The following is a 26873-nucleotide window of genomic DNA, read 5'->3' on the forward strand; positions in this document are numbered from 1 at the left end:
TTTGCTTTCAACCTGTATTTTCATTCTGACTCAGAGGACATAATGTTGTATTTCTGGAGTGGAAAAAGATTTATATATACTATGTGATTTAAACTATGAGAATTGAAGTTAGTTCAAAATACAATTCCAGGGTCTAGACGATGTCACAGCAGTGAAATGGGATTCCCTAAAAAGCTGACCCACAGTGGAAGGACTCTGGTTTCCATCTGAAGAGGGCTGTGCCCATGATCCAGAGCTGAAAAAGTCTGGAAATGAATTGCAAGGTCAAGATCCTGTTAGAGTTGCTGCTCTCTCTGTCCCGCTCTCTCGGTCTCTTTCCCATGGAAAGAAAAAACAAAAAACACAATTCTACATAGCTGCTTGCAAGAATTCACCTTCAGGCACCAGCAGGTTGTATGGTGGTTAAGGCACTAGAGTCCCACGTGGCCGACAGTGGTTAGAGTCCTGGACTCAGCGGCTTAAAAATCATGCTGGCAGGGCCTACAGGTGGCATGGTGGTTAAAGGCACTGGACTCCCTCATAGATGATCGCGGTTTGAGTCCCAGACCTGGTGGCTTGCTTTCTCACTTTTTCTCTTGCTCTGTCACTATGTCTCTCTCTGGTCAGATTAAAAAATAATAATAAAATTAAAAATAAATAAAGTTAAATAAAGTAATTCTTTAAAAAGAAAGAAAGAAAATCACACTGGGTACGTGTGCGTGCATGCTCAAAATTCTAGGAGGAGAATGAAGGATAAGGGACTGCATTGTGGCCATCACCCCAGAAGGTGATTTCTCACTTTCTCTCTCACTGTCTCTCTCTCCAGTGAGCACATGCCCCAGATGGCAAAACCACACCCCCCCAAAAAATGAGGGGCTATTTGCAGAGCTTAAAGCAGAACCTTGCTTCGGGCTTTTAGAAGCAGCCCACAACTCCGATTAAATGAGTCCCTTCCATTTTGAAAAACAGCTGGACTGAAATGTCATCTATATGCAATTCCCTGGTTTATGGTGCCCGGTTCAGTGGCTTTTGGCATATTCCCAGTCCTTCATTTTTGAGGGTACCATACTCCCGTTCAGGTTCTCATCCTTTCCACCCTCCGTTTGGAACAAACAGGGCTGGCAGGACGCGGTCTGTGATGCGGACAGTTGTGGCCAGATCCCGCTGAGGCTGACCAGAAACCGACACTGGGAGCGCTGGCCTGCAGGGAGGACCGAGTTCCCATAGAAGACCCCGTGAGAAACTTAATTAAAGCGGAGTGTGAGACAGCCCAGGACGAAGGTGAAACCTGGGACACCCAAGCGGGAGGACACAGAAGAGCAGCCTCTGCACCCGTATGTTGAGACTGGGAGGTAGGTGAGCAGGGTCAGGGGATTGAGGGGAGGACTGTGTGACTAGGGGGGGGGGGCAGGGAGGAGGCGGAGCAGTCATTATGGATGACTTCTTTGGATTCTTCTCCTGTTTGGTCACTGCCCTAGCAACAGCCTTCTTCATATTCTCCGGACGCCCGATTCTTAGAATGCCCCCCTTCCGCACTGATTCCCAGCACTGGTCCTTTCTGGAACCTTCTCCGTAATGGTCTTTCTCAACTCAACTTCCTCCTTTCCTCAGCACCTGAGATTTCTCAAGGTCAGTTTTGGCTGCAGAACATGTAAAGCAAATGATGGCGGCAGAACTGTGAGAAAAATCCATGCCTACGCGCAGTTGGAGAGCAGCATCCCCATGGTCAGTGACGCCGGTGATAAGCAGACAGAACACCAGTAAGGGGGTAGCAGGTTTGAACTGCAAACCACCTTAACCTTGCAGGTAGAGATCACTACTCGAAACACACGATTTTCATGCACTTTTACAAAACATGCACTTTTACAAAAATTAACTGACTCCAAATGCTTCACTAGCCAGCTGCTGCAGCCGGGCCTCCCTCACTCTCAAATGCCAGAGCTTCCTCTAGTTCCAGAGCTCTGGCCGAAGGACAAGGGCAGAAGTGAGGCGGTCTCCATCCGCCCGCTGGTCCCAGCAGACAGCCCGCGCACACCCCAGCAAAGAAAAGCACCGACGAAGCCCAGAGCGGGAGTGCGCCCTCTACTGGTGGACTGGAGAAACCTGTGACCTTCTGCAGGTTGAACCTTAGGGCCATGGATAGGGGTCCACCGAACTTCTTCCTTTTTTTTTTTTTTTTCTTTAAATTTATTTTATACATTCAATCACTATACATCACTTAGCTTGTAAAATGAGTTTACTCAACATGAATACACTTTACACCAATCCAGTTGACGATACTATACACATTATCATCAACAGATAATAATCCATTTCTGTGTCCCATAAATTTCTTGCCTCTCTATTTTTCTATTTCTTTCTTCATACTCCCACTTCTCCCACCGACCGACTTCCCACACTATCTTCAGTATCCCTAACCATTTTCCCTGCTTCTGTGTCCTCTAATCTTTCGGTTTCTGCCATAAAGTGTGGACATTCAGTATATGATCTTTGAGGAATCTCCACTATTGTTCTGCACAGTGGTTGGACTAATTTACACTCCCACCAACAGGGTAGGAGAGCTCTCCTTTCACCACAGGCCTGCTGGCACTTACCTTTTTTTTTTAATCTTAGTTATTCCGACTGGGGTTAGGTGGTATCTCATTGTGGTTTTGGTCTGCATCTCCCTTATGATGAGGGACGTTTAACATTTTTTCTCATGCTTTTTGGTTGTTCGTACATCTTCCCTAGAGAGTTATTTTGTTCAGCTCATTTTCCCATCTTTTAATTGGGTTGATCTTTTTTTTTTTTTTTTTTTTTTTTTGTAAGCCCTTTGCTTGGGTTCCCTGTGTATTCTGGTTATCAGTCCCTTATTTGGGGCATAGTATACAAAAATATTATCCCATTTTGAGGGTTGTCAACTCACACTAATTACTGTATCTTTCGCTGTGCAGAAACTTCTTAATCTGATGTAATCTCATTTGTCTATTTCGGGGCTTATTGCCTGTGCTTTGGGAGTCTTATTTAAGAAGTCTTTGCCTACCTCAATGTCTCCCAGAGTTTCCCCAGTGTTTTCCACCAGTAGTTTTACAGTTTGTGGTCTTAGGTTTAGATCTTTGATCCACTTTGCGTTGATTTTTGTTAATGGTGACAGATAGGGATCTAGGTTCATCTTTCTGCAGGTGGATACCCAGTTTTTCCAGCATCATTTACTAAAGAGGTTTTCCTTTTCCCACGGGATTGATTGATACCCTTTGTCAAAACTCAACTGGCTGTATGTTTTGAGATTTATGTCTGGGGTGTTTATTCTGTTCCATTGGTCCACATGTCTGCTTTTGTGCCAGTACCATGTTGGGTTTTTTTAAGAATTATTTTTTATTTAATTTTATTCATTGTCATTATTTTATTTTTTATTTTTTGACATTGGCTAGAGAGAGAGAGAGAGAGAAGGAAAGTGAGAAAGCAAGCTACCAGGTCTGGACTTGAATGGCAGTCTGCCATATGGAAGTCCAGCCACCTTAACCACCATGCTACATGCCAGCCCAGTACCATGCTGTTTTGATTATCACAGTTTTATAAAATATTTTGGGGTCAGGGAGTGAGATGCATCTTACTCCACTCTTCTTGCACAGGATGGCTTTGGCAATACGAGGTCTTTTATGATTCCAGACAAATTCTATGATGGCCTTTTCTAAATCTGTGAAGAATGTCTCTGGTAATTTGATTGGGATTGAGTTAAAAATGTAGATGAATTTTTTGGGTAGAATTGCCTTTTTGATTATATCAATTCTTCCATTCCAGAAGCATGGGCTGTCCTTCCATGTTTTAGTGTCATTTTCAATTTCTTTTTTTTAGGTTTTCATAGTTTTCCTTGCAGAGGTCTCTGACTTATTTGGATGGATTTATTCCTAGGTATCTTATACTTTTGTAACTATGGTAAATGAATTTACCTCAATCTGCTGGTTGTTCATATATAGAAATGCTATAGGTTTTTTGTATATTTATTTTGTATCCTGCTACTTAATTGAATTCATTTATTACTTTCTGAAGTTTTTGTTTCATGGATACCTTTGGGTCTTCTATGTATATAATCAAGTTATATACAAGTAGAGATTATTTCATCTCTTTCCAAAAAAATCCCTATTTGAATGCCTTTTCTTTTATTCTCTCCTGATTTCATTAGGTAGGACTTCCAGCACTACATTGAAAAGGAGTGGGGAAAGTAGGCAGACTTGTCTTGTACCAGTTTTTAGTGGAAAAGCTTTTAGCCTTTCCCTATATGGCATGATGTTAACTATGTGTTTTTCATAAATCGCTTTTATGGTGTTGAGAAATAACCCCTCTATGCTGATTTTGCTGAGTCTTAATCATGAAGGGATGTTGTATTTTATCAAATAATTTGTCTATATCACTTGATATGACCATATGGTTTTTATCTTTCTGTTAACATGGTGTATTACATTTATGGTTTAGCATATGCTGAACCACGCTTGCATCCCTGGAATAAATCCTACCTGTCGTGATGTATAATGTTTTACATGTCATTGGATACGATTTGCTAGTATCTTGCTGAGAATTTTTGCATCTATATTCATCAGAGATATTGGTCTGTAGTTTTTCTTCCTTGTCATATCCTTGTCTGTTTGGGGGATGAAGGTGATGGAGGCTTCATAAAATGAATTGGAGAGGGTTCCTTCCTCTTGGATAACTTGAGTAGAATTGGGTTAACTCTTTTTTTAAAGTTTTGTAGAATTCAGAAGTGAAGCCATCAGAACATGGGCTTTTCTTTGTTGCAAGATTATTTATTACTGATCCAATCTTGTTGCTTGTTATGGGTCTATTCAGGTTTTCTGTGTCCTCCTGGTTCAATTTTGTTAGATTATGTGTGTCCAGGAATTTGTCCATCTCATCCAGGTTTTCTTGTTTGTTAGTGTATAGTCGCTCATGTATCCTCTAATGATGTTTTGTATTTCTATTATGTCTGTTGTAACATTGCCTATTTTGTTGCGAATTTAATTTATCTCATTCCTTTGTCTCTTCTTAATTAGTCTAGCTAATGGTGTGTCAATCTTGTTTATCTTTTCAAAGAACCGGCTTTAGCTTTTATTTATTTTATGTAAAGTTCATTTATTTTCTATTTCATTTATTTCTGCTCAAATCTTTATTATTTATTTCTCTTGGCATTTTTTGTTGTTTTTCCAGTTCTCTTAGGCATAATGTTAGGTTGCCATCATTCCATCTTTTTCTTATATGCACTAATTGCTATGAATTTCCTTCTTATGGCTGCTTTTGCTATGTCCCATAGATTATGGAAACTCATGTACTCATTATCATTAGTTTCCATGAATCTTTTTATTTCAGTCTTAATTTCTTCAGTAGTTGTGAAGTCATTCACAAGTAGTTTATTTAGTTTCCATATAATTGTGTATTTTCATTTTTTTTCTGAAATTAATGTCAAATTTAATTCCATCATGGACGGAGAAGATGCTGGACATAGTTTCTATGCCTTTGAATCTGTAAAGGCTTGCTTTGTGCCCTATCATGTGCACAGTCTTCCAAAAGGTTCCATGTAGAAGTGAGAAGAATGTATATTTTGCGGTTTTTGGGTGGAAGATTCTATAGATGTCTGTCAAGTACATTTGATTTGTGGTATCACTTAGATCCTGTATCTATTTTTTTTAGATGATCAATCCAAAGGAGATAATGGGATGTTGAGATCCCCAACAATTAATGTGTTGCAGTCTATCTTTCCTTTTAGATCTAGCAGTCTTTCCTTCACAAATTTGGGTGTTCCAGAGTTGGGTGCATAGATATTTTTAAGCATTATATCTTCTTGATGAATTAGCCCTTTTACTACTATACAATGCCCTTCTTTGCCTCTTCTTACAATTTTTGTCTGAAAGCCTATTTTGTTTGAAATCAGTATCGTGACTCCAGCTCTTTTTATGGTTTCTGTTTGTATAGAATACTTTTTTCCAGCCCTTCACTTTTAGTCTATGTATATCTTTATCCATAAGGTGCATTTCTTGTAGGCAACAAATAGAGGGTTTCTGTTTCTTGATCTATTCAGACAATCTGTGTCTTTTGATTGGATAATTTAATCTATTAACATTCAACATTATTATCGATATTTCCAGACTTATCCCCATCATTAAGTTGGTCATCTTCTTTGTTGTTTTTTGTTCTCTTATTTCTTCCTGTTTCTTTAGTTTTCCTGGTATAGTACTCCCTTCAGAATTTCTTGAAGAACTGGTCTGGTGTTGGTAGATTCTTTCAGGTTTTTTTATCTGAGAATGTTTTTATACTTTTTTTCCCATTTGAAGGATAATCTTGCTGGGTATAGTAATCTTGGTTGAAATTGTTTCTCTCTTAACACTTTCAGTATATCTCCCCATTCTTTCTTCACTTGCATTGTTTCCAGTGAAAGGTCAGATGTTAGCCTGATGGGATAACCTTTGTAAGTAACATGACCTTCCTCTCTTGCCAATTTTAGTATCTTGTCTTTATCTGTCGTTCTGGCCAGTCTAGCTATGATGTGCCATGGAGAGCATCTTCTTGGGTTGATTCTATTTACGGTCTTTTGTATTTTGGGGGTCTGGATGTTTGAGTGCTTCTCTAGACTTGGAAAGTTTTCTTCCAGGATTTCATGGAATAGATTATCAATGCCCTTACTAGTTTCTTCATCCAATTATTTGGATATTTGGGCATTTAATGGTATCTAGAATTTCTTGTATATTGTCCTCATTTTTTTTCTTGATTATTTTTTCAGTCTTTTTGGTGACTTTTTTCTAGGTCAGAGGTTTTGTCTTCTACATCTGAGATTCAATCTTCTGCATTATCTAATTTGCTTTTAATACTTTCAAGGGAGGTTTTTATTTCCTGCATTATAGCCTTCATTTCTAATAGTTCCATCTGATTCTTTTTTATGGTGTCTATTTTTTTCAAATCATGTAAGGAGTTCCTCATCTCCTGGAGCTCATTGTCTTTTTTTCCTCTTGCATCTTCTGGAGTTCATTGTCTCTTTTCTGTTGCATCTCATTTAGTTTTGCCACTATGAATATTCTGAATTCTTTATCTGATATTTCCTTGAGTATCATTGTACTGTCTATGCCTGATGAGGAACTGTTCATTTCCACTGTCTTGGTTTCCCTATTTCTTGTGCCTCTGATTTCTGACCATCTGATGGATTATATGTTTCATCAACTTTTTTTTCTTTCTTTTTTTTTTTGGAGAGGTTTTTGCTATAGGGAGCATGCTCTTGCCAGACAGACAGAGAGAGACAGAGAGATAGAAAACAAGAAATCACCCCCCAGGGGGGATGGCCATGCCGCAATCCCTTCTCCTCCATTCTCCTCTCAGGATCTTGGGCACGCAAGCACATGCGCCCGGCGTGAGTTTAAGCCACCGGGTCCAGGATGCAAACCGCGTTTGACTACATGGGAGTCCAGCAACATAGCCATTACGCTAACTGCTGGTCCCTATGTTTCATCATCTTTTTAAAGAGATTTTTGCTATAAGGTGCATGCACTCGCCAGAAAGACAGAGACAGAGAGAGAGAGAGACAGACAGACAGACAGAAAGCGAGAAATCACCACCCAGGGGGATTGACCACACTGCAGTTCCTTCTCCATTCTCCTCTTGGGATCTTGGGCATGCATTCACACATGCCTGGAGAGCATTTCAAGTTACCAGGTCCAGGACTGGAACCACGGTCAACTATGTGGAAGTCCAGTGACACAACCACTACATCATCTGTTGGTCCTGTTTCTTCTTAATTTCTCTACTATTGTCACTATAACTGGATATTCCAGTGGTCTCCCAGTTTCTTGAGAACAGGTTCACCTGGGGTTGAGCCGCAGGATTTCTATGGAGGAAGAAAGTAGGGGTTGCATAGTACAAATTGTGTACCCCTTGCTTCAGGAAACTATGAGGTTGAAAGTATTCCTGAGTGGGCAAAAGATAGCTGGAGACTTCCAGAAAGCAGTCTCAGTTCTCCCTGGCTTCTGCCATTGCCACCAAGCAGGAGCTGGTACTGATGGCAGGGCAGTCCATGAAACTTCTTATCCACAAACTTCCTTTCCGGTGTTTGGTGTGAGAAATTGCTCAGGACCTCACAACAGTTTCGCACTTCCAGCATGCAGATATTGGTGCTTTGTAGAAGACATGTGAGGCTTGTTGGGTTTCCTTTTTGAAGGTAACCTGTGTGCTATGCATGCCAAACATGTAATAATTATGCCAGAAGACATATTGATAGCACACTGTAAACATAGGGAATATACTTAAGAATCCACTATGATGGAAACATTTTATTCTAAAAAAAAAAAAGTTTTTTCCTCTTCTTCCTAAGATTGGTAGTTCTGAATGTTAGATTTTTTTTTTTCTCATGGGATCAAAAGGAACATAAGCATATGATTGGGAAGAGAAAAATAGGGGACAGAAATCAGGTACTGGAAATTTTTTTCATTTTCATTTATGTGTGATTTTTTTCAAATACAAATGCTAGGCAAGGCCACCAGGTGGCATAGTGGTTAAGGCACTGGACTCCCACATGGCTGATCACAGTTAGTCAAGGACCTGGTGGCTTGAAAAATCATGCTGGTGTGGGACCAGCAGATGGTATAAGGGTTATGTAGCTGGACTCCTACATAGTCAACCATGGTTTGAGTCCTGGATCCAAGCAGCTTAAAATTCATGACAGGCGTATGTGCATGTGTGCTCAAAATCCCACGAGGAGAATGAAGAATTGTGGCATGGCTATCTCCCCAGGGGATGATTTCTTGCTTTCTATCTCTCTGTCTCTCTGGCGAGTGTATGCTCCCTATAGTAAAAATCTCTCTACGAAAAAATAAATAAATAAAATTGAAAGAAAGAAAATTATGCCACGTGCATGTGTGTGTACCCAAAATCTCAGAAGGAGAATGAAGAAAGAATTGCTTATGGTGAGGGAGAGGATTTCTCACTTTCTGTCTTTCTGTCTCTCTGTCGAGCACACACACCCTATAACAAAACTCTCTTTCTAAAAAGAAAAAGGTTTTGGGGGACAAATTTAAGGAGTTCAGTTTTATAACAATTACAAATAATCCTGTTAAATTTTTCTGGACAATGCCAGCATTTGGATTTTTAAAAACAAGTACATTTCTAATTGATACAAAAAGAAAAATAAAAGCAGTTCTCATGATCAAAAACAACAAGCAAAACACTTACTACACTCAGTTCTGATGGTTGATGACAAAGTGGCACAGCCATTGGTATGACTAGGAAAGAGAAGGTTCCAGAGAGGACCAGTGCTCAGGATGGCACGTGCTGGGGGCCCCATGGGGGAGGGGTGTTCTAAGAATGGGGTCGCGTGATGTCCAGGGGAGTATAAAGCAGGCAGGTTGCCAAGGCAGCGACCAAACAGAAGACTCTGAAAAAGACAGACCCCTTTTCCTCCTCTGCCACTCTGAGAGTCGCATTTCACTCCTTCCTGAGTCCCACTGACCTGGTGACCCACTGATCTCCAGGACTGCTGACCTGTCTGATCCTCACTTCCTAGCACCAGAGAAGACCAAGTTCTGGTTCTCCAGTTCTCCGTCCCCAGCTAGACGTGACCTTACTCAGACACGACTCCTGCTCGGATCCCTTCCCGTCAGAGACCCCGCCTGCAGCCCCGCCTCCTCCCTGACCCTCCCGCTCCCCCCCCCCCAAGTTCCAGGGCCCCCCCCCCCCCCCCTGACCCTCCCCCCCCCCCCCCCCCTAGTTACACGGTCCTCCCCTCCACCCCTGACCCTGCTCACCTACCCCCTAGTCTCGACATGGAGGTGCAGAGGCTGCTCTTCTGTGTCCTCCTGCTTGGGTGCCCGGGTCGCCCAGCCGTGAATGTGAGTAAAGCGCCCTGGTTTCACCTTTGTCCTGGGCTGTCTCACACTTCGCTTTAATTAGTTTCTCACGGGGTCTTCTATGGGAACTCGGTCCTCCCTGCAGGCCAGCGCTCCCAGTGTCGGTTTCTGGTCAGCCTCAGCGGGATCTGGCCACAACTGTCCGCATCACAGACCGCGTCCTGCCAGCCCTGTTTGTTCCAAACGGAGGGTGGAAAGGATGAGAACCTGAACGGGAGTATGGTACCCTCAAAAATGAAGGACTGGGAATATGCCAAAAGCCACTGAACCGGGCACCATAAACCAGGGAATTGCATATAGATGACATTTCAGTCCAGCTGTTTTTCAAAATGGAAGGGACTCTGATTAAATGGGAGTGGCGGGTGTTAAGCTTATCCTGGAAGCCCCCAACTACAATAGGTCATGCTCAAAGCTCTGCAAATAAAGCCCTGCTTTCTCCTCTTAATTAATTATTGGTATTCATGAAGGCTGGGCCACCCTGGGAACACTGGGACCCAGTTAAGGTGTTATTACTTGCTTGGATAGAAAGTGACAGTTTCTATCTTTGGCGGTTTCTGGGTCATCCCTTCCTTCTGCTCCCAGGGTTTCCCAGCAGGGCCTCTGTGTCCTTCCAGATTGATGGAACATGGAGGAGCCCATGAGATGTGAGACTAACTGCCTCCTGCTGAGACAGTCTGATGAGAGGAGTCACTAGGTGTTACATGTGACATAGCTGGGACACAGAAGAGTTACTGTCATTTCCACAGTGAAATGTGTGCGTGGACTCTCGATTTACCCAAAGCAAAAGTGGTCCTTAATGTCTTTAGGACATAGGAAGTTCACTAGCTCCATTAGGAAGTTCACTCTCTCATTAATAAACAAGTCACCCATCAAACAAAATTAGGAGGAGGAGGAAGTGGAGAAGGAGGAGGAGGAGGAAAACGAGGAGGAGGAAGAGGAAGAGGAGGAGAAGGGAAATAGACAGACAAGGAGCATCTTACAGGGATAGTAGATGTTTTGATGGCCTTGGCCCAGGGAGGGATGTGGAAAGGTTCAGTGATATGGAACAACCCTATCATTGAGGCAGAATTACCCTAATGCAATACCTCCATGGAAAGAAGAACTTATCCTGGTTCTTTCCAGTCTGCTGAAGAAGGTGATCTCTTGATAATCTTTATGTTAAAGATTACCTAGGCTGGACTTTTCATATGTCAGTTAAGCTCTTTCCCATCCTCATCTTTGAGGACTTGTATTTGTCATCTCTTCTGTTATTCTTGGCCATTTTCACCACAAGAAATCCTGTCACATTTCAGAGGCCATCTATATTCAATTTTGCTTTTGAAAAGTGTGTGCTCAGTATCACCCAGAAGCAATCTTTGCTCTCAGAATGCTCATGGTGCTTTGTTTATGCATGGAATGTCTGTCGTCATTGTCTTGTATTGCAGTTACTTGTTTCCAGTGCAAAATCAGAGGTCTCGTAGAAACCAGGTCTTATCAACTGCCCTACCTTCCAGGGTACAGTTGTCCCTTGGTATCCATGGAGGGTTTGTTTCAGGAACCCCTACAAGTAACCAAAAGCCAAGAATGCTTCAGTCTCTTATATAAAATGACATAGTATTTGCATATAGCTGGTGTACCTCCTATGTATTTAAAACTATCTCTAGATGACTTATAAATGTATCACAATATCAATGCTATATAATTAGTTATTATACTGTGTTGGGGTTTTTTCATTTTGCTATAGGGTGCTTGCACTCACTGGAGAGACAGAAAGGGAGAGATGGAAAGTGAGAAAGCACCCCCCCACATTTGGGTATATGCCTACAATCCTTTCTCCTCTATTCTCCTCTTGGGATTCTTGGTACAGACAACTGGCATGTTTTGCAAGCTGCCAGGTCCAAGACTTGAACCACATAGTCAGCCATGTGGGATCCTGCCACCTTACCACCATGCCAGTGGCTGGACCAATTTTTGTATTTTCTATTTTTTTTTTTGGTTGTAGTTATATTTTCCCCAATTATTTTTAATCAGCAGTTAGTTGAATCCCCAAGTATAAAATCCATAGATACAGGCATGAAGGACTATCTATAGATTTAATATAAAATTTTGATCACTATTTTTCCTTATTTCCCACAGATTGGGTGTTCTTTTGGATATTTTCCACAAGATTTTATGCAGGTATTTCAGGAATATTTAAAAGAAAAGTTCGTCTTCTTATTCAATGTAAGTTGCTAATTTCTTTAATTTTCTAAATTATAAATTGGCTTATAAATTCATAAATGGTTAGTTATTTTTCAATGTAAAAATATAAATATTTGGTTTTGAGGTTTTTTTAGAGTTTTGTTGTTGTTTTTTGTTTTTGTTTTTGTTTTTTTGCTACAGGGCATGTGTGCTTGCTTGAGAGACAGAGAGGTAGAAAGAGAGAAATCATCCCTCAGGTAGGACGGTCATGCCTCAATCCCTTCTCCATTCTCCTCTCTGGATTTTGGGCGTGCACACACACACGCCCGGCATGAGTTTCAAGCCACCTGGCCCAGGACTTGAAATGTGGTTGACGATGCAGCAGTCTAGCACTATAACCACTATTCTATCTGCTGGCCCCAATAAAAAACTTTTTTATATTGAGGCTGACAGGTGGCATGGTGGTTGTGGTGCTGAACTCCCACATGACCAACTGCAGCTTGAATCCTGGACCTGGTAGCTTGCTTTCTCACTCTCTCTCTATCTCTTTTTGGTCAATTTAAAAAATAATAAGAAGAAATAAAACTGAATAATTATCTTTTAAAAAGGGGTTTTTATTAAAAAAAAGCTAAGCTCTAATATAATCTGAGTTGTCACTTCCATTTTGACTGAGTTTTAAGTGATGTATAACAGAAAATATCTGTTTAAACTGAAAAATTTCTTAAATTTTGACCTATGTGTATAGCCATGAAACCTTCACTACTATCAATCAACATAACAGCCATATCCAATAGCCCCAAAGGTTTCTTTATAATCCATCTGTCCTTCCATTCTCTCTGCCCCTACTATCCACTGGTCTGGATTTTATAGAGTTTTATGAAGTAGAATTACACAAAATGTATGTGTTATTTTGGGGGGATGTTTGGATTCTCTTTAGGACAGAATAATCATCTTGCGGTTTTTCCATGATGTTTTGTATAATTATGGTTTATTCCTTTTTGTTGCCGTGTAAAATTTCCTGGAATGGCTATACCAGTTTACTCATTACCCTAGAGTAAGACATGGGGCTGGTTATTTCTGTCCTTCAATCATCAATCACTGACATGTGGTATTACAGTTTTGCTTTCTACCTGCAATGTTTTTTAATGAAAAATTTCAAATATACAACATGACTCCATTAACATTTTATCAAACTTGATTTATCATTTAGTTTCCTCCAGTCCTCCATCCATGAGTTCATTTCATTTTTTGGATCATTTCAAATGAAATTGCAGACATCAGTGTAGTTCTTCCTAAGAGTTTCAGCACACCTATCATTAACTAGAGTTTACCATTTGTTCACAGATTTTTCTTTTTTTAAATTATTTAATTTTATTTATTCATTCATTTATTTTAATTTGACCAGAGAGAGAGAAAGAGTGAGAAAGCAAGCCACCAGGTCCAGGACTCGAACCATGGTCGGCCATGTGGGAGTGTCCAGCACCGTAACCATCACACCACCTGCTGGTCCCACACAGATTTTTCTTTTAAAGTAAAATTACATAGAGTGAAATATACAAATTTTAAGTATATAGTCACTGAGTTTCGACAAATATATATATCAGTATAATGCAATCTCTCTCAAGCTGTAGAATATTACTGTAATTCTAGAAAGCACCCTCTTCTGGTCATCCCTGCCCCTGGCATAGGCTGATTTAGACTGTTTTAGAATTTCATATGCAGAGGTCATGCCATAAGTGCCCTTTTGTGTCCTCTTATTCTGTTCAATGTTTTGAGATTTAAGGTTTTGAAATTCACAGTGTCTCTGAGATTCATCATACTGTTGCATGAATTGGCAACTCATTCATTTTTATTGTTGAGCCATATTCTCTTTTAAAAATATGTCCTTTTAATGCACTATCTTTAAACATTTAGAATTAAGGTATCAAGTTGTGCAGGAACTTGAGTTATTCACTGTAGACTATCTAGAACAGGTATCAGGAGCTGCCTCAGCTTACTCAGTGCAAGACTTGGTCTTCATTTGCTTAATAGTATAGTAGAATTAAAATCAAGAACCTTCAATAAATCAGACAATATAGGTGTCATACTCATTATCACACTTTGACTTACTTTGACCTTACCAATGCCCTAAAAGTTGGTTATTTCTGAATGAAGTCATTTCTGTATTGGTTTGTTCATTTTTTATCTTATACTGATCCTTAAGTGATATATCAATTTATCTAAGAGAGAAGTATGATTAGGAGGGATTCCAATCTAATGTTAGACACAGGAGTGAGCAGGGTCTGTAGGGAACAGGAAATTGAGCACTACTCAAAGACACCCACTTTTACAATATCTAACAACACTGCCAGCCAGAAAGGAACATGAGGGTGTCAGCCTCAATCTTACTTGAAATGGCTGAATACACTGGACATTTTTCAAGCATCTGGTTATCTCTTGGCAGATACTGTGGAGTATGAATGGTTCCTTGTATTAATCACGATCATATTGTAAATTTATTTGAGATGCATCAATATTTTTGATATTGTTATTCTAGCTGCTTGGTGTTCTGCCTGACCATTTTCATCCTGGGCCTGCTATTTTTTATTTTCTTTGTAAATTTGCCATTATTACTGCCTACGTGGGAATTGTGTCATTTGCAATTTTCCTCTGGAGCACCGTCCTTGCTGTGAGTATATCACAATTCCTTATAAGTGAACTCTGAATCATAAGTCAGGTCAGATTGTTATATCAACACTGGTCCTTTTTATTTCTTTTCAGATGACTAACATTAACAGAAACAATGCCTGAAACAGGATATTTATTGTAAAAAATATTCTAACTTATCTTAGTAAAGTACTCAGTGAATAAGACAGTTGTATAGTATGTGTGTGTGCCCCAAATCCCAAGACGGAGAAGAGACTGGAGTGTGGCCATTCCCCCTGAGGAGTGATTTCTTGCTTTCTGTCTCTCTGTGTCTCTGGCAGGTGCACATGCATGATAGCAAACATCACTCTTAAAAAAAAAAAAAAAGTATATATTGGAGATACAAGGGATCTTCAAGAATTTAATGGAAAAAATGCATATTATGAAAGAACTATGGATGGATTTCAAAATTTTTTGTACCAAAATAAACTCATACTTTAATTCTACTTTTCCACAAAAAAAGACCTTTATGTAATCTCAGTGAGAAAACTTCAAAGGATAAATCCTTTCTATTAGAAAGAAGTAATAAATATGAACCATTCAATGATCCTTTCAATATGTTGACTTTAATTGTGAATTCTCACAATCATCCTCAAATGCAGTTTAATAGTATGTATGGGAAGCCTTATAAATGTTCATATCCTCTTATTCACTATAACTACAATAGTAAGCTGTGATAACAAAATAACCACATGTACAAAGACCTTGCCTTAAGACACTTAATGGAGAAGTATTTCTTACCGTGAAAAAATGGTAACAACCCAAATGATGCACAGTAGGGGAATTGTCAAATTACTGGGTCTTCCACACCAAGCCATTCTCCATCCTGAGGACACCAACTAGGGGTCCTACACTTTAATTCTATTCTGACATGAACTACTTGGAGCTAGTGCAGATCCCACAGTTTCCATTTTCATCTGGAGCACTATCTTGCTGTGATACAAACTCCAAGTCCCACAAGACTGCCCCCACTTTCAGATGCCTTCTGTATGAACAGAGCACAGCACAAACTATAAACTCATACTTTAATTCTACTTTTCCACAAAAAAAGACCTTTATGTAATCTCAGTGAGAAAACTTCAAAGGATAAATCCTTTCTATTAGAAAGAAGTAATAAATATGAACCATTCAATGATCCTTTCAATATGTTGACTTTAATTGTGAATTCTCACAATCATCCTCAAATGCAGTTTAATAGTATGTATGGGAAGCCTTATAAATGTTCATATCCTCTTATTCACTATAACTACAATAGTAAGCTGTGATAACAAAATAACCACATGTACAAAGACCTTGCCTTAAGACACTTAATGGAGAAGTATTTCTTACCGTGAAAAAATGGTAACAACCCAAATGATGCACAGTAGGGGAATTGTCAAATTACTGGGTCTTCCACACCAAGCCATTCTCCATCCTGAGGACACCAACTAGGGGTCCTACACTTTAATTCTATTCTGACATGAACTACTTGGAGCTAGTGCAGATCCCACAGTTTCCATTTTCATCTGGAGCACTATCTTGCTGTGATACAAACTCCAAGTCCCACAAGACTGCCCCCACTTTCAGATGCCTTCTGTATGAACAGAGCACAGCACAAACTACTGAGGCACTTGTGGCCATGAGTTATACTTCAGGATCTTTTAAGTATGCTAATCAAGGAGAGAGTGGGACCTTAGTGTATTCAGGGATGGTTGTACTACCGCAGTAATAATAAAGGGCAAAGTACCGTGTACAAATGAGCTTTGCAGGTGACTGCCAACTAATCAGTTAAAATGGTAGACATTTTCGGTGCTAACCTGAACTCTTAATAACAATGCACCTATTATTATAATCAAGTTTTTCCTCTTGTGTATTGCTTGGGAAATTCCTTATAAACAAGTCTTTCTCCAGGATTTCTGCAGGGTCTCTCCTCCCCCACTGCCTGTGGATTTCCCTCAGAAGAAAGGAAACAGCAGAGCGTACGTGCTGGACAGGGAGAAGGGAAAGCAGCGCTGTGTTGTTCCCACTCTGCTCTCTCCTCTCAGAGGCCCAGCCCGGGCACTGGTTTCCAGGGGTCTCTTCTCTGTGCCCTGCTCCTGCTCCTCAGTGGCAGCACTTGACTCTGGGAGCTTGTCCTTACTGTCAGTCACCTGCCTATCCTTCCTCCTGCTGGCCCCTGCCTGGGGGTTGTGTGACAGTAGGCAGAGGGAGCTGAGCTGACCTCAGAGGACTGTCCACGCCTGTCCTGCTGGCCCTCCCAATGCACTTCCCATAATCATTGTAAGTGATGTCTTGCTAGGCAGGGACAGTCCGTTGTCTTGGCAAGTTGGTTGGGCTGGCCTCAGCATCTGGTCACCAATTATAACTTCAGAGCAGGTATCTAGGGGCCAAAAGTGTGTCTATACATGGTGTTAAAATGGGGTCCCCTCCCTGGATTTCACTGAGCTGCAACTCAGTGATATTGTTAGGAGATGACTGGGGTCAGGGAAGTATTCTGCCCTTTCTGGGCCCTTTCTGTCATTTTTGTTATTGTGGGTGTGTTTCCTCAGCCTTCTCCCACTCCCTTTAGGATTTAACACCCTCTATTGTCAGTGCTCTGGGATATACCAGAGCCTGATTTGTTGGGAATTGTCAGTTCAGCAAAGAGTCAGCTTTGAATAAAAAGATCTCTAAGGTGATTTCTAAATAGTCAAAGAGACTTGGGAACCAGCAGTTAGCGTAATGGCTATGTCGCTGGACTCCCATGTAGTCAACCGCGGTTCGCGTCCCAAACCCAGTGGCTTAAAACTCACGCCAGGCGCGTGTGCGTGCGTGCCTAAGATCCCGAGAGGAGAATGGAGGAGAAGGGATTGCGGCGTGACCATCCGCCCTGGGGGGTGATTTCTCCCTTTCTGTCTTTCTGTCTCTCTCTGTCTGTCTGGCGAGCGTACACACCCTATAGTGAAAAACCTCTCCAAAAACCACAAAAAAAAAAAAAAAAAGAGTCAAAGAGTCTTATCTTAGCCCAGAGAGTTTGACTTTTCTTTCCTGTTTTTGGAAACTTTGATAACATTCTCTGCTTTTGGATTTCATTATAGCTCTTGGAGTTAATAAAATACGGTATTAAGAAAATGATTCATTCACTGGCATAATAACTAAAAAAGGTCTACCACTTCCATGATTAAAGTGAAAAAGTATGGTATTCATTTAATAGAAAATAAGCAGATCTTTCTGTCTAGAATGAGATATTCTAAGGCTGGTCCCATGGACACGTGGTTAAGGGAATTAGATCCCACATGGCAAACCACACAGCTAGAATCCTGGCCCTGGCAGCTTGACCCTGTGGGTTTCAATACTCTTAACCACTGTGCTATGGGTCTGGTCCTGGATTACGACTTAAACTGTTTCATCAGAAATTATAAATTTTGGGACCAGCAGTTAGCATAATGGCTATGTTGCTGGACTCCCATGTAGTCGACCGCAGTTCATGTCCCAGACCCGGTGGCTTGAAATTCACGCCGGGTGCGTGTGCGTGCATGCCCAGGATCCCGAGAGGAGATTGGAGGAGAAGGGATTGCAGCGTGGCCATCCCCCCTGGGGGGTGATTTCTCGCTTTCTGTCTCTTTGTCTCTCTCTGTCTTTCTGGCGAGCGTATGTGCCCTATAGCAAAAACCTCTTCCAAAAAAAAAAAAAGAAATTATAAATTTTTTATTAATAGTATGTTTTAACATCACATTTATTTTTGCTTCACCCTTTTCTAGGTAAAGCCTCGAGTATATCAAGGTAAGATTTGGGGCTTGTTTTCTTGTAATGTTTTCTCAGAACAGGTGTTTGATATGGGTTCTCAATGAGAAGTGAATACAGTGATTTCCAAGGTCTGGTTGGCTTCTTTATTCTTGAAAATGTTCTCTTCCTGGGTGAAAACCAATGACAACAGGGAGGGAGTTGCCATCTATTGGGATAGAGGATGGGGAAGGAAAAGATCACAGGAGCAGGGAAAAAAAGGGTGAGTTTAGTGTTGGACAGAAATGTTTAGAAAGCAGGTGCAACGTGAATCTGAAGTTTGAAGAAAGTACCTTGGCCTGACTTGGCTCTTGAAGTGTGCAAAAACAATTAAGACACAGTCCATGCTTATCAAGGGGATTAAGGGCTTGGAGAAGAACCCAGAGAATGCAAAGTGTGTGCCATGATAAAAGTTTAAAACGTGTTTGAAATCTTATGTGGGGGAAACTTTTCACACCAGTAGAGAATGAGGAGAAATGAACTTGATGCAAAAGGTAGATAATACATTTTGACAATCTTCATAGACTGTGATTTTTTTTAAAGAAATTTTCTTTTTTTAATTCTCTCAGTAGAGAGGAAGAAATACAGGTACCCTGAACAAGGTTTAGTCATGCCGTGATCCCCACCTCCAATCTTACATGCCAGCCTGGTATATTTAAGGTCAATAAGGGATCTGAATCAGGGTCTTCTATGTGGCCCCGGCATTACAGAGCAGTGACCTGTCTCCTGTGCTGCTCTGGCAAGGCTGGCTGTGATGATTAAGAGGTATTGTCTAGGGATCAGCAGATGGCATAGTGATTATGTCGCTGGACTCCCACATGGCCAGTGGTGGTTCGAGTCCCAGACGTGGTGGCTTCAAACTCACACAGGGCATGTGTGTGTGTGTGCATGCCCAAGATCCCAGAAGGAGAAAGGAGAAGATTGTGGCATGGCCATCACCCCTAAGAGGTGATTTCTTGCCTTCTGTCTCTGTTTCTGTCTCTCCAGCAAGCACATGCACCCTATAGCAAAACTGCAAAAATCTCTCAAAAAAAAAAAAAAAAAAAAAAAAAAAAAAAAAAAAAAAAAAAAGAAAAAGAAAAAGGGATACTGTCTCGTGTCAGCCAAGGCAGCTCCTGGTACACAGCAGGCCCGCAGGTGCTCAGTTTGCTGCAGTGCATGCAGCAGTGGTGGTGAGGAATGGCCTCAGGCAGGAGAGCTCTCACCTGGGGAAACAGGAGATAAAACTGTGCTTTGGAGCCAGATGAGGGAATGAATGACTGTCAGAGGGGTCTGGAACCACGGGCCATGTTCTAGGAGCTCTACATGTGTTATCCACCTGTAAGGTGGGTACTTCATGTGTATTTCTAACCAGGTAACCAGATTTCCTCTTGGGGATGAAAAATCTTGTGTTTCAGATGGTGAGTTAGTTGTCCAGGTCCTCTGGCTCCCAAGTGTTTGTAAAGCCAAAGTTTCCCCCAGGCATGTCTGATTCCAAAGCCCACGTCCTTCATGTCTCTTACCCTGGTCTCATGAAAGGAAATCTGCTGGGGATTACAAAGACATTGGAGGCCTTTTGGTAGTTCAGGAGTTTTGAAAGGGATTGTATAGTAAGTTTTAAACACTAGATGGTGTGAGAAAAACCTGAAATAAATGAGGTGCTTTGTTTTTAAAAAGGATTTCAATGATCCATTTATTTACCTTGCTAATTAGAGGACAGAAATGTAAGAAAATAAGATGCTTAAGTTTTCTCTGATTCATCTCTAGTGATAACAGGAGTATTTAACTGGCCCCATTTTCCTTTTCTTGTTTTTTTTCAGAGATTTTTGCTATAGGGCACATTCACTCACCAGAGAGACAGAGACAGAAAGCAAGAAATCATCCTCCGGGCGGATGGCCACACTGTAATCCCTTCTCCTCCAATCTCTTCTTGGGATCTTGGGCATGCACGCACACGCATTTGGCATGAGTTTTAAATCACTAAGTCCAGGACTCAAACTGCAGTTGAGTACATGGACGTCCAGCAACATAACCATTATGCCATCCGCTGGTCCCAAACTGGTCCTATTTTCCAAAAAGACAGTTGCTTAGTTGCTGGGAGAGCTGTTAACCTAAGACATTTTTTTTAATTGCCAGAGGTCACATACATTGATCAGAGGAGGACAGAGAGAGAAACAACTCCCAGTGGGGCGTGATCACACCATAATCCCTTCTCCATTTCTCTGTCCTATTCAGGATTTGAGGCATGTACATACATGTACCTAGTGCGTTTTTCAAGATAATGGGCTGGGATTTGATCCATGATCTGCCATGTGTGATCTGACTGCCATAACCAGTAGGCTACAAGGGTGACCCAAGACATCCTATTTTTTTTTAAAGTTTATTGATGCATTTGTATCATGAGTGAGAGAGGGAGAGAGAGAGAAAGAGAGAGAGAGAGATACAGACAAATCCCCCATCAGGGTCTTGATGCACAATCTACCCTAGCCTTAGCCAGCCTTGGGTCATGGCCATGCGTGTGCCCCACAAGCAGGGCAGTCTCCTGGACCTAAAGCCAGGAACTTCCTGTGTGAGCCAGCCTCACAGTGCATCATGCTTTAGCACTGAGCCACCCTCATGCCCCTAAGACATTTTTGGTATTTCATCAGTGAAAAAAATATGAAATAGGAACTAGACTCCCACATAGCCAATTGCAGTTCGAGTCCCAGATTTGAAGGCTTGAAACTTATGCCAGGCGCATGTGCATGCGTTCCCAAAGTCCCAAGAGGAAAATGGAGGAGAAGGGACTATGACATGGCCATCCCCCAGGGGTGATTTCTCGCTCTGTCTTTCTGTCTCTCTCTGTGTCTCCAGAGGGCACACACACTGGGTAACAAAAAACTCTCTAAATGAAAAAAAAAAAAAAAGAAAAGAATCTAAAGTCTTATTTGTTTTTATAGATTTAATTTGAAAAGTCACTTACTGAATGTAGCTTTCTTCAGGCCACACAGTCATGCTCCAGAGTTATTTATGCGCTTAGTGCAAGGTTATGTGCTTTGCTGATGGTGATACGTTGGGGTAATTCTATCTTAGTGGTTTGGTAAAAAAAAAAAAATCTTAGAGATTGTTTTATCTCTTTTTAGTTATTTTACGGCAAATTTCTAAGAAGATAAAAAATTTCAGGAATGAGAACACTGAACTTGAAGAACAAATATCTAGTTTGGAACAGAAGGTAAAATTGTCCTTTTTTATTCCCCCCATGTCTTCACCTGAAATAACTTCTACCTTCAGGCCAGTAGGTAACATGGTGGTTAAGGCAGCCAGATCCCACAAGGCCAACCATATGGTCTGAATCCTGGACCTGAAGACTGAAAAACACACTGGACACATGTGTATGTGTGCCCAAAATTCCAAGAGGAAACAGAAGAGAAGGGATTGCAGTGTGGCCATTTCCTCTACAGTACTTTCTTACTTTCTCTGTCTCTCCAGTGAGAGTGCATGCCCCATAGCAAAATTACAAAAAGAAAAGAACTTCCATCTTCTTTTTCTTAATTAATTTATTTAATTCTGCAGTGTGTCCGTTTCCTCTAGAGTACTTTCTTACTTTCTGTCTCTCCAGTGAGAGTGCATGCCCCATAGCAAAATTACAAAAAGAAAAGAACTTCCATCTTCTTTTTCTTAATTAATTTATTTAATTCCATTTGTTATCATTATTCTTTTTATTTTGATCAGACAGAGACAGAGAGAGAAAGAGAGAAAGCAAGCTGTCAGGTCCGGGATTCGAACTGCGGTCACCTTTAACCACCATGGCACCTGCTGGCCCTGATCTTCTTATAGTTCACTTGTTTTGCTATTTCTTCATTCAGCTCAGTGTCCTATTTTATTGTGTCCTATGAATAGTCCTTGCTCAAAGCAAGCAACATATATGTAAAATATAGCTGTTCTTATTTCTGTAAAGACTTATTTACTTGGAGATAGTTTTCTGCTAGCATTATGATTAATTTTTTGTGATTTTAAATTCTATATTACATATTTGTGTAGATCAACATAATGAAGAAATATGTTCAAGAAACTGAAAGGGAAAATAAGTTTCTCTGTGATGAAGCATGTAAATTTAAGGTAAAAATCCCTTCTACTTAGTGGATTATATTCTAAAAACAGAAGTAAAATAACAATTAGTACTAATCTCAATATGTTTTGTTGAAGAATTGCATTGAAACACTCAAAAGGACCAATGAAGTCCTGAAGGTCATCATTCAAAGTAAAGCTGCTAAGCTACAACATGAGAGAGATCAGAATGTCAAGAATCGGCATTTGGTAAGAGGTTTGCTACTAAAAGTTACCATAATTTGGCTTTTGAGTCTTTTTATTGGGTAAATTGAGTCCCACATTTTTCCAAGCTGTTCACTTTAAGAGTGGCAATCTTTTTTTTTTTTTTTTAAAGAAATTTTTTGCTATAGAGTGCGTGTGCTCACTAGGGACAGAGAGTGATAGAAAGTGAGAAATTATCCCCCAGGGAGATAGCCATGCCTCAATCCCTTCTCCTCCATTCTCTCAGGATTTTGGGCATGCACGCACACATGCCCAGCGTTTTAAACAGCTGGGTCCAGGACTCAAACCACAGTCAACTACATGGGAATCCAGGGACATAACCTTTATGCTATCTGCTGGTCTGAAGAGTAGCGAGCTTAAGAGTTGAACCTTTTAAAAGTTATTGAGGGTCAGCTCCATGGAATATCATTGATGCCCTGCTCATATGAAGCTGATTGCACGTGGCAACTGTGGTTTGAATCTCTTGCCCAGCCAACCTGAAACACAGGATTTAAACATGGTGGCCACAGTCTGACAACCTGGAGGACTAGAGAAAGGGGATCGTGGCATGACTGTGTGGAGGACACTCCTCTGTCTTCCTACTAATGTGTGAACACACACCTTCTTTTACAAAAGTGATGTGGAAGTTCAAGTATGAATACACACTAGGTTTTTCTGTTTAGGGGGCTGGAAAATATGCTTGTGCATTTCCCCCCATGATCCTGGGTACTTTTCACATCACTAGGCAACGCCTTTCAAGAGAGGCAAGAGAACTGAGATTTCTAGCCAAGTTCAATAGTCATATCCTTTCTAATGCAAAACAGAGAACTTTTAGGTGAATCTAGTGACAATATTTATCTTTTTTTAGGAAAAAACCATCTGGTTGTTTGACTTGAAATATTTTATACCTGCTTTGTTTGTTTCTTTTCTTTCTTTTTTTTCTTTTTTTTTTTTTTGAGAGTTTTTTGCTATAGGATGTATGTGCTCACCAGAAAGAGAGAGACAGAGAGACAGAAAGAGAGAAATCACCGCCCCGGGGGGATGGCCATGCCGCAATCCCTTCTCCTTCATTCTCCACTCGGGATCTTGGGCACGCATGTTCTTGGGCACGCATGCACACATGCCTGGCCTGAGTTTAAGTCACCAGGTCTGGGACTTGAACCATGGTCAACGACACGGGAGTCCAGTGACATAACCATTATGCCAACTGCTGGTCCCTACACCTGCTTTGTTTCTGCTTTGTCACCCAGTCATGTGTCCCACTGCCTCAGAAGCAAGGGAAATTGGGGCTGCTGCCAGATATTTCTGCCTTCAGCATTTTTTAAATTTTAATTTTTTGAAGTTGTTGGTTTTTTTTGTTTGTTTTTTTTGTTTGTTTTTTTTGTTGCATGCAGGGAGAAAGAGAAGAGAGGGGGGAAGAGAGTGAGGAGAGAAAAAAACACACCCATCTCCAAGAGATGGCCATGCCACAATCCTTTCTCCTCTACTCTCCTCTTGGGACTTTGGGCACATATGCACATGTATTTGGTGTGATTCCCAAGCTGACTGTGTGGGAATCAGTGCCTTAATCTCCACGCCACCTGATGGCCCTCAGCAATTTTCTTCATTCGTATTTCATTATGTGCCTGACTTTTCTCCTAAACCCAAACTGGATTATCTGCTTTCACATGACACACAGGCAACCTGTCAGGTGTACTGCATTGATGTTTCTTTCTAGCACGTTGCCCAATGTTTCTGTTGAAATTTTAGTACATCTTTTATTTCTATCCTACCTGCAGATAGCAGAACTAGAAAAATGTACACAGAACTGGAAAGGTGATACTTCAATGAACACTTCGGGAACGTTAGAGGTAAATTACCTATATTGCTACTGGATTTTCATTGTATGCTTTAGTTTTTTTCCTGCTATAGGGCATGTGTGCGCATGCGAGAGAGAGAGAAGGAGGGAGGAAGGAAGACACAGAGAGAGAAATCACTGCTGAGGGGTGATGACCATGCCGCAGTCCCTTCTCTTTTTTCCTGGGATTTTGGGCATACATGCACAAGTGCCAGGTGTTATTTTTCAAGCCACTGGGTCCGGGACTTGAACCACAGTCAGCTATGTGGGAGTCCAACATCCTAACCAGCACACCACCTGCTGTTCCTTGTATGTTTTAGTTATAACAAGGAACAAATATTGCATAGGTGCTTAGATTACTGTTGAGTCATCAGAAAAATCATGATGCATTTTTGCATAGAAAAAATATGTGTTTTTTTCCGACGACCCAATAAAAATCGTATGATAGCTACTTGGGATTTTAGTTGCTGGGAATGAAGTCATTAGAGAGAATGTTTCACATTAGGTTGAAATTGCCTTTAATGAAGCTCAAGTCAGTGAAACAAAATGAAGTCTGAGGAAGGACCTGTGCAGAAGGAGGATGGTGGGCTGCCGATGAAGCAGGAGCAGGTAGCAAACATTCTTCACACCACTATACAAATCCGGGAACTGAGCATCATTACCACCTTGCTTAAATTTTAAATTATGGTAAAACACACATGACATAAAGCTACCCATCTGAAGGGTTTTTTTGTGTGTGTGTGTGTGTTTTTTTTTTTTGAGAGGTTTTTGCTATAGGGCGCGTGTTCTCGCCAGAAAGACAGAGAGAGACAGAAAGACAGAAAGCGAGAAATCACCCCTCCCAGGGGGGATGACCACGCTGCAGTCCCTTCTCCTCCATTCTCCTCTTGGGATCTTGGGCACGCACACACACACATGCCCAGCGTGAGTTTAAGCCGCCAGGTCCGGGACTCTGATCGACTACGTAGGAGTCCAGCGACATAGCCATTATGCTAACTACTGGTCCCCCATCTGAAGTATTTTTAAGTATACAATTCAGTAGTGTTAGATAACATTGGCATTCTTGTGCAATCATTAGTTTTCTAATGTCTTTTCTCCTATTTGTCTTACAGACACAAGATACACGTGATGGATTTGAGGATTTGAAGCTGAGAGCTTCAAGGTCCAACACACGTAACCCCGCAGGTATGCTGTTCCTCAGGAAGAAGTCCTCATACAGGGGAGATGAATTTGCACTAAGAGGGTGAAGGATAGCTTCCTGCTTTCTTTCAGTATTCCTGCCCTCCTCTCCCCCCACCCCAACAAGTCCTCAGGTCCCTGTACACACCACACATATACACACACACACACACACACACACACACACACACATACACACACAAAGATAACTGTTTGATCCTTATAGTAAGCAAAAAGAACTTGGAAGGCAACTGGGATCCATCAAGGTCTGTGATAGCAGTAGAGGAGGCTGAACTCAAAAATGCTGAAGATTAACATAGACAGCACTTATGAAATCTACGAAGAAGGAAGGCAAGCCATAGAAGAGGATGTTCATGTGGTCACTGATGTAAATATGGTTGTATAAATAAATCTGTTGATCCATGTAGACAATTGTAATTTCCTTTAGAATAATTTCTGATATACATATTCATATATATATGAATATATATGTATAAGGTATTTGTTATAGAGAACAAGCTCTCTCCAGAGAGAAAGAGAGACAGAAAGAGAAATCATCCCCCAGGGGGATGGCCACACTGCAGTTCCTTCTCCTCTATTCTCCTCTTAGGATTTTGGGCATGTATGCACACGTGCCTGGTGTGAGTTTAAAGCTGCCGGGTCTGGCTCTCAAATTGCAGTTGACTATGTGGGAGTTCAGCAATGTAACCATTATGCCATCTGGCAGTCCTAATTTCTGCAATATTTATGCCAAATTTAATGAGCATAGAATTATGCTTGTCTTTCTTGCCTTGATTTCTTTTTTTCTTTTTTAAAGAGGTTTTTATATTAGGACACATGTGCTCATCAGAGAGAAAGACAGAGACAGAGACAACGAGAGGGAAAGTTAAAAACCACCCCCCAGGGTGGATGGCCAAGCACAATTCTTCCTCCTCCATTCTCTTCTTGAAATTTTGGGCATGCATACACATGCACCTGGTATGAGTTTCAAGCTGCTAGGTCTGGAACTCAAACAGCAATCGAGCATGGGGGAGTTCAGCACCTTAACCACTATGCCACCTGCTGGTCCTTCCAGCTTCCTAAAATATGTAAAAAGACACTGACATGTTCTATGCTACATTTGTCTATTTTGGTTTTTTTTTTTTTGAGAGGTTTTTTTCTATAGG

The 26873-nt window shown here is 41.0% G+C and overlaps 1 protein-coding gene across 2 annotated transcripts; it reads left to right on the forward strand.

Moving 5' to 3' along the window:
• Positions 1-1516: 1516 nt before the first annotated feature.
• LOC102474492 (transport and Golgi organization protein 1 homolog) lies at positions 1517-26070 on the forward strand. Of its 2 annotated transcripts, none has more exons than XM_006146551.2 (10): positions 1517-1704; positions 11952-12038; positions 14533-14664; positions 18401-18422; positions 21524-21612; positions 22422-22499; positions 22587-22697; positions 24470-24541; positions 25641-25713; positions 25934-26070. In XM_006146551.2, exons 1-10 carry the CDS (start codon positions 1555-1557, stop codon positions 26020-26022), a joined length of 903 nt encoding a protein of 300 aa, XP_006146613.1. In that variant the 5' UTR covers positions 1517-1554; the 3' UTR covers positions 26023-26070. The 2 variants fall into 2 exon arrangements, with proteins under 2 accessions (XP_006146613.1, XP_006146614.1); XM_006146552.3 differs by lacking the exon at positions 1517-1704 and adding an exon at positions 9731-9818.
• Positions 26071-26873: the final 803 nt, after the last annotated feature.

This window comes from Tupaia chinensis, unplaced genomic scaffold, assembly GCF_000334495.1.
Source record: "Tupaia chinensis unplaced genomic scaffold, TupChi_1.0 Scaffold000182_1, whole genome shotgun sequence".
Lineage (NCBI taxonomy): Eukaryota > Metazoa > Chordata > Mammalia > Scandentia > Tupaiidae > Tupaia > Tupaia belangeri.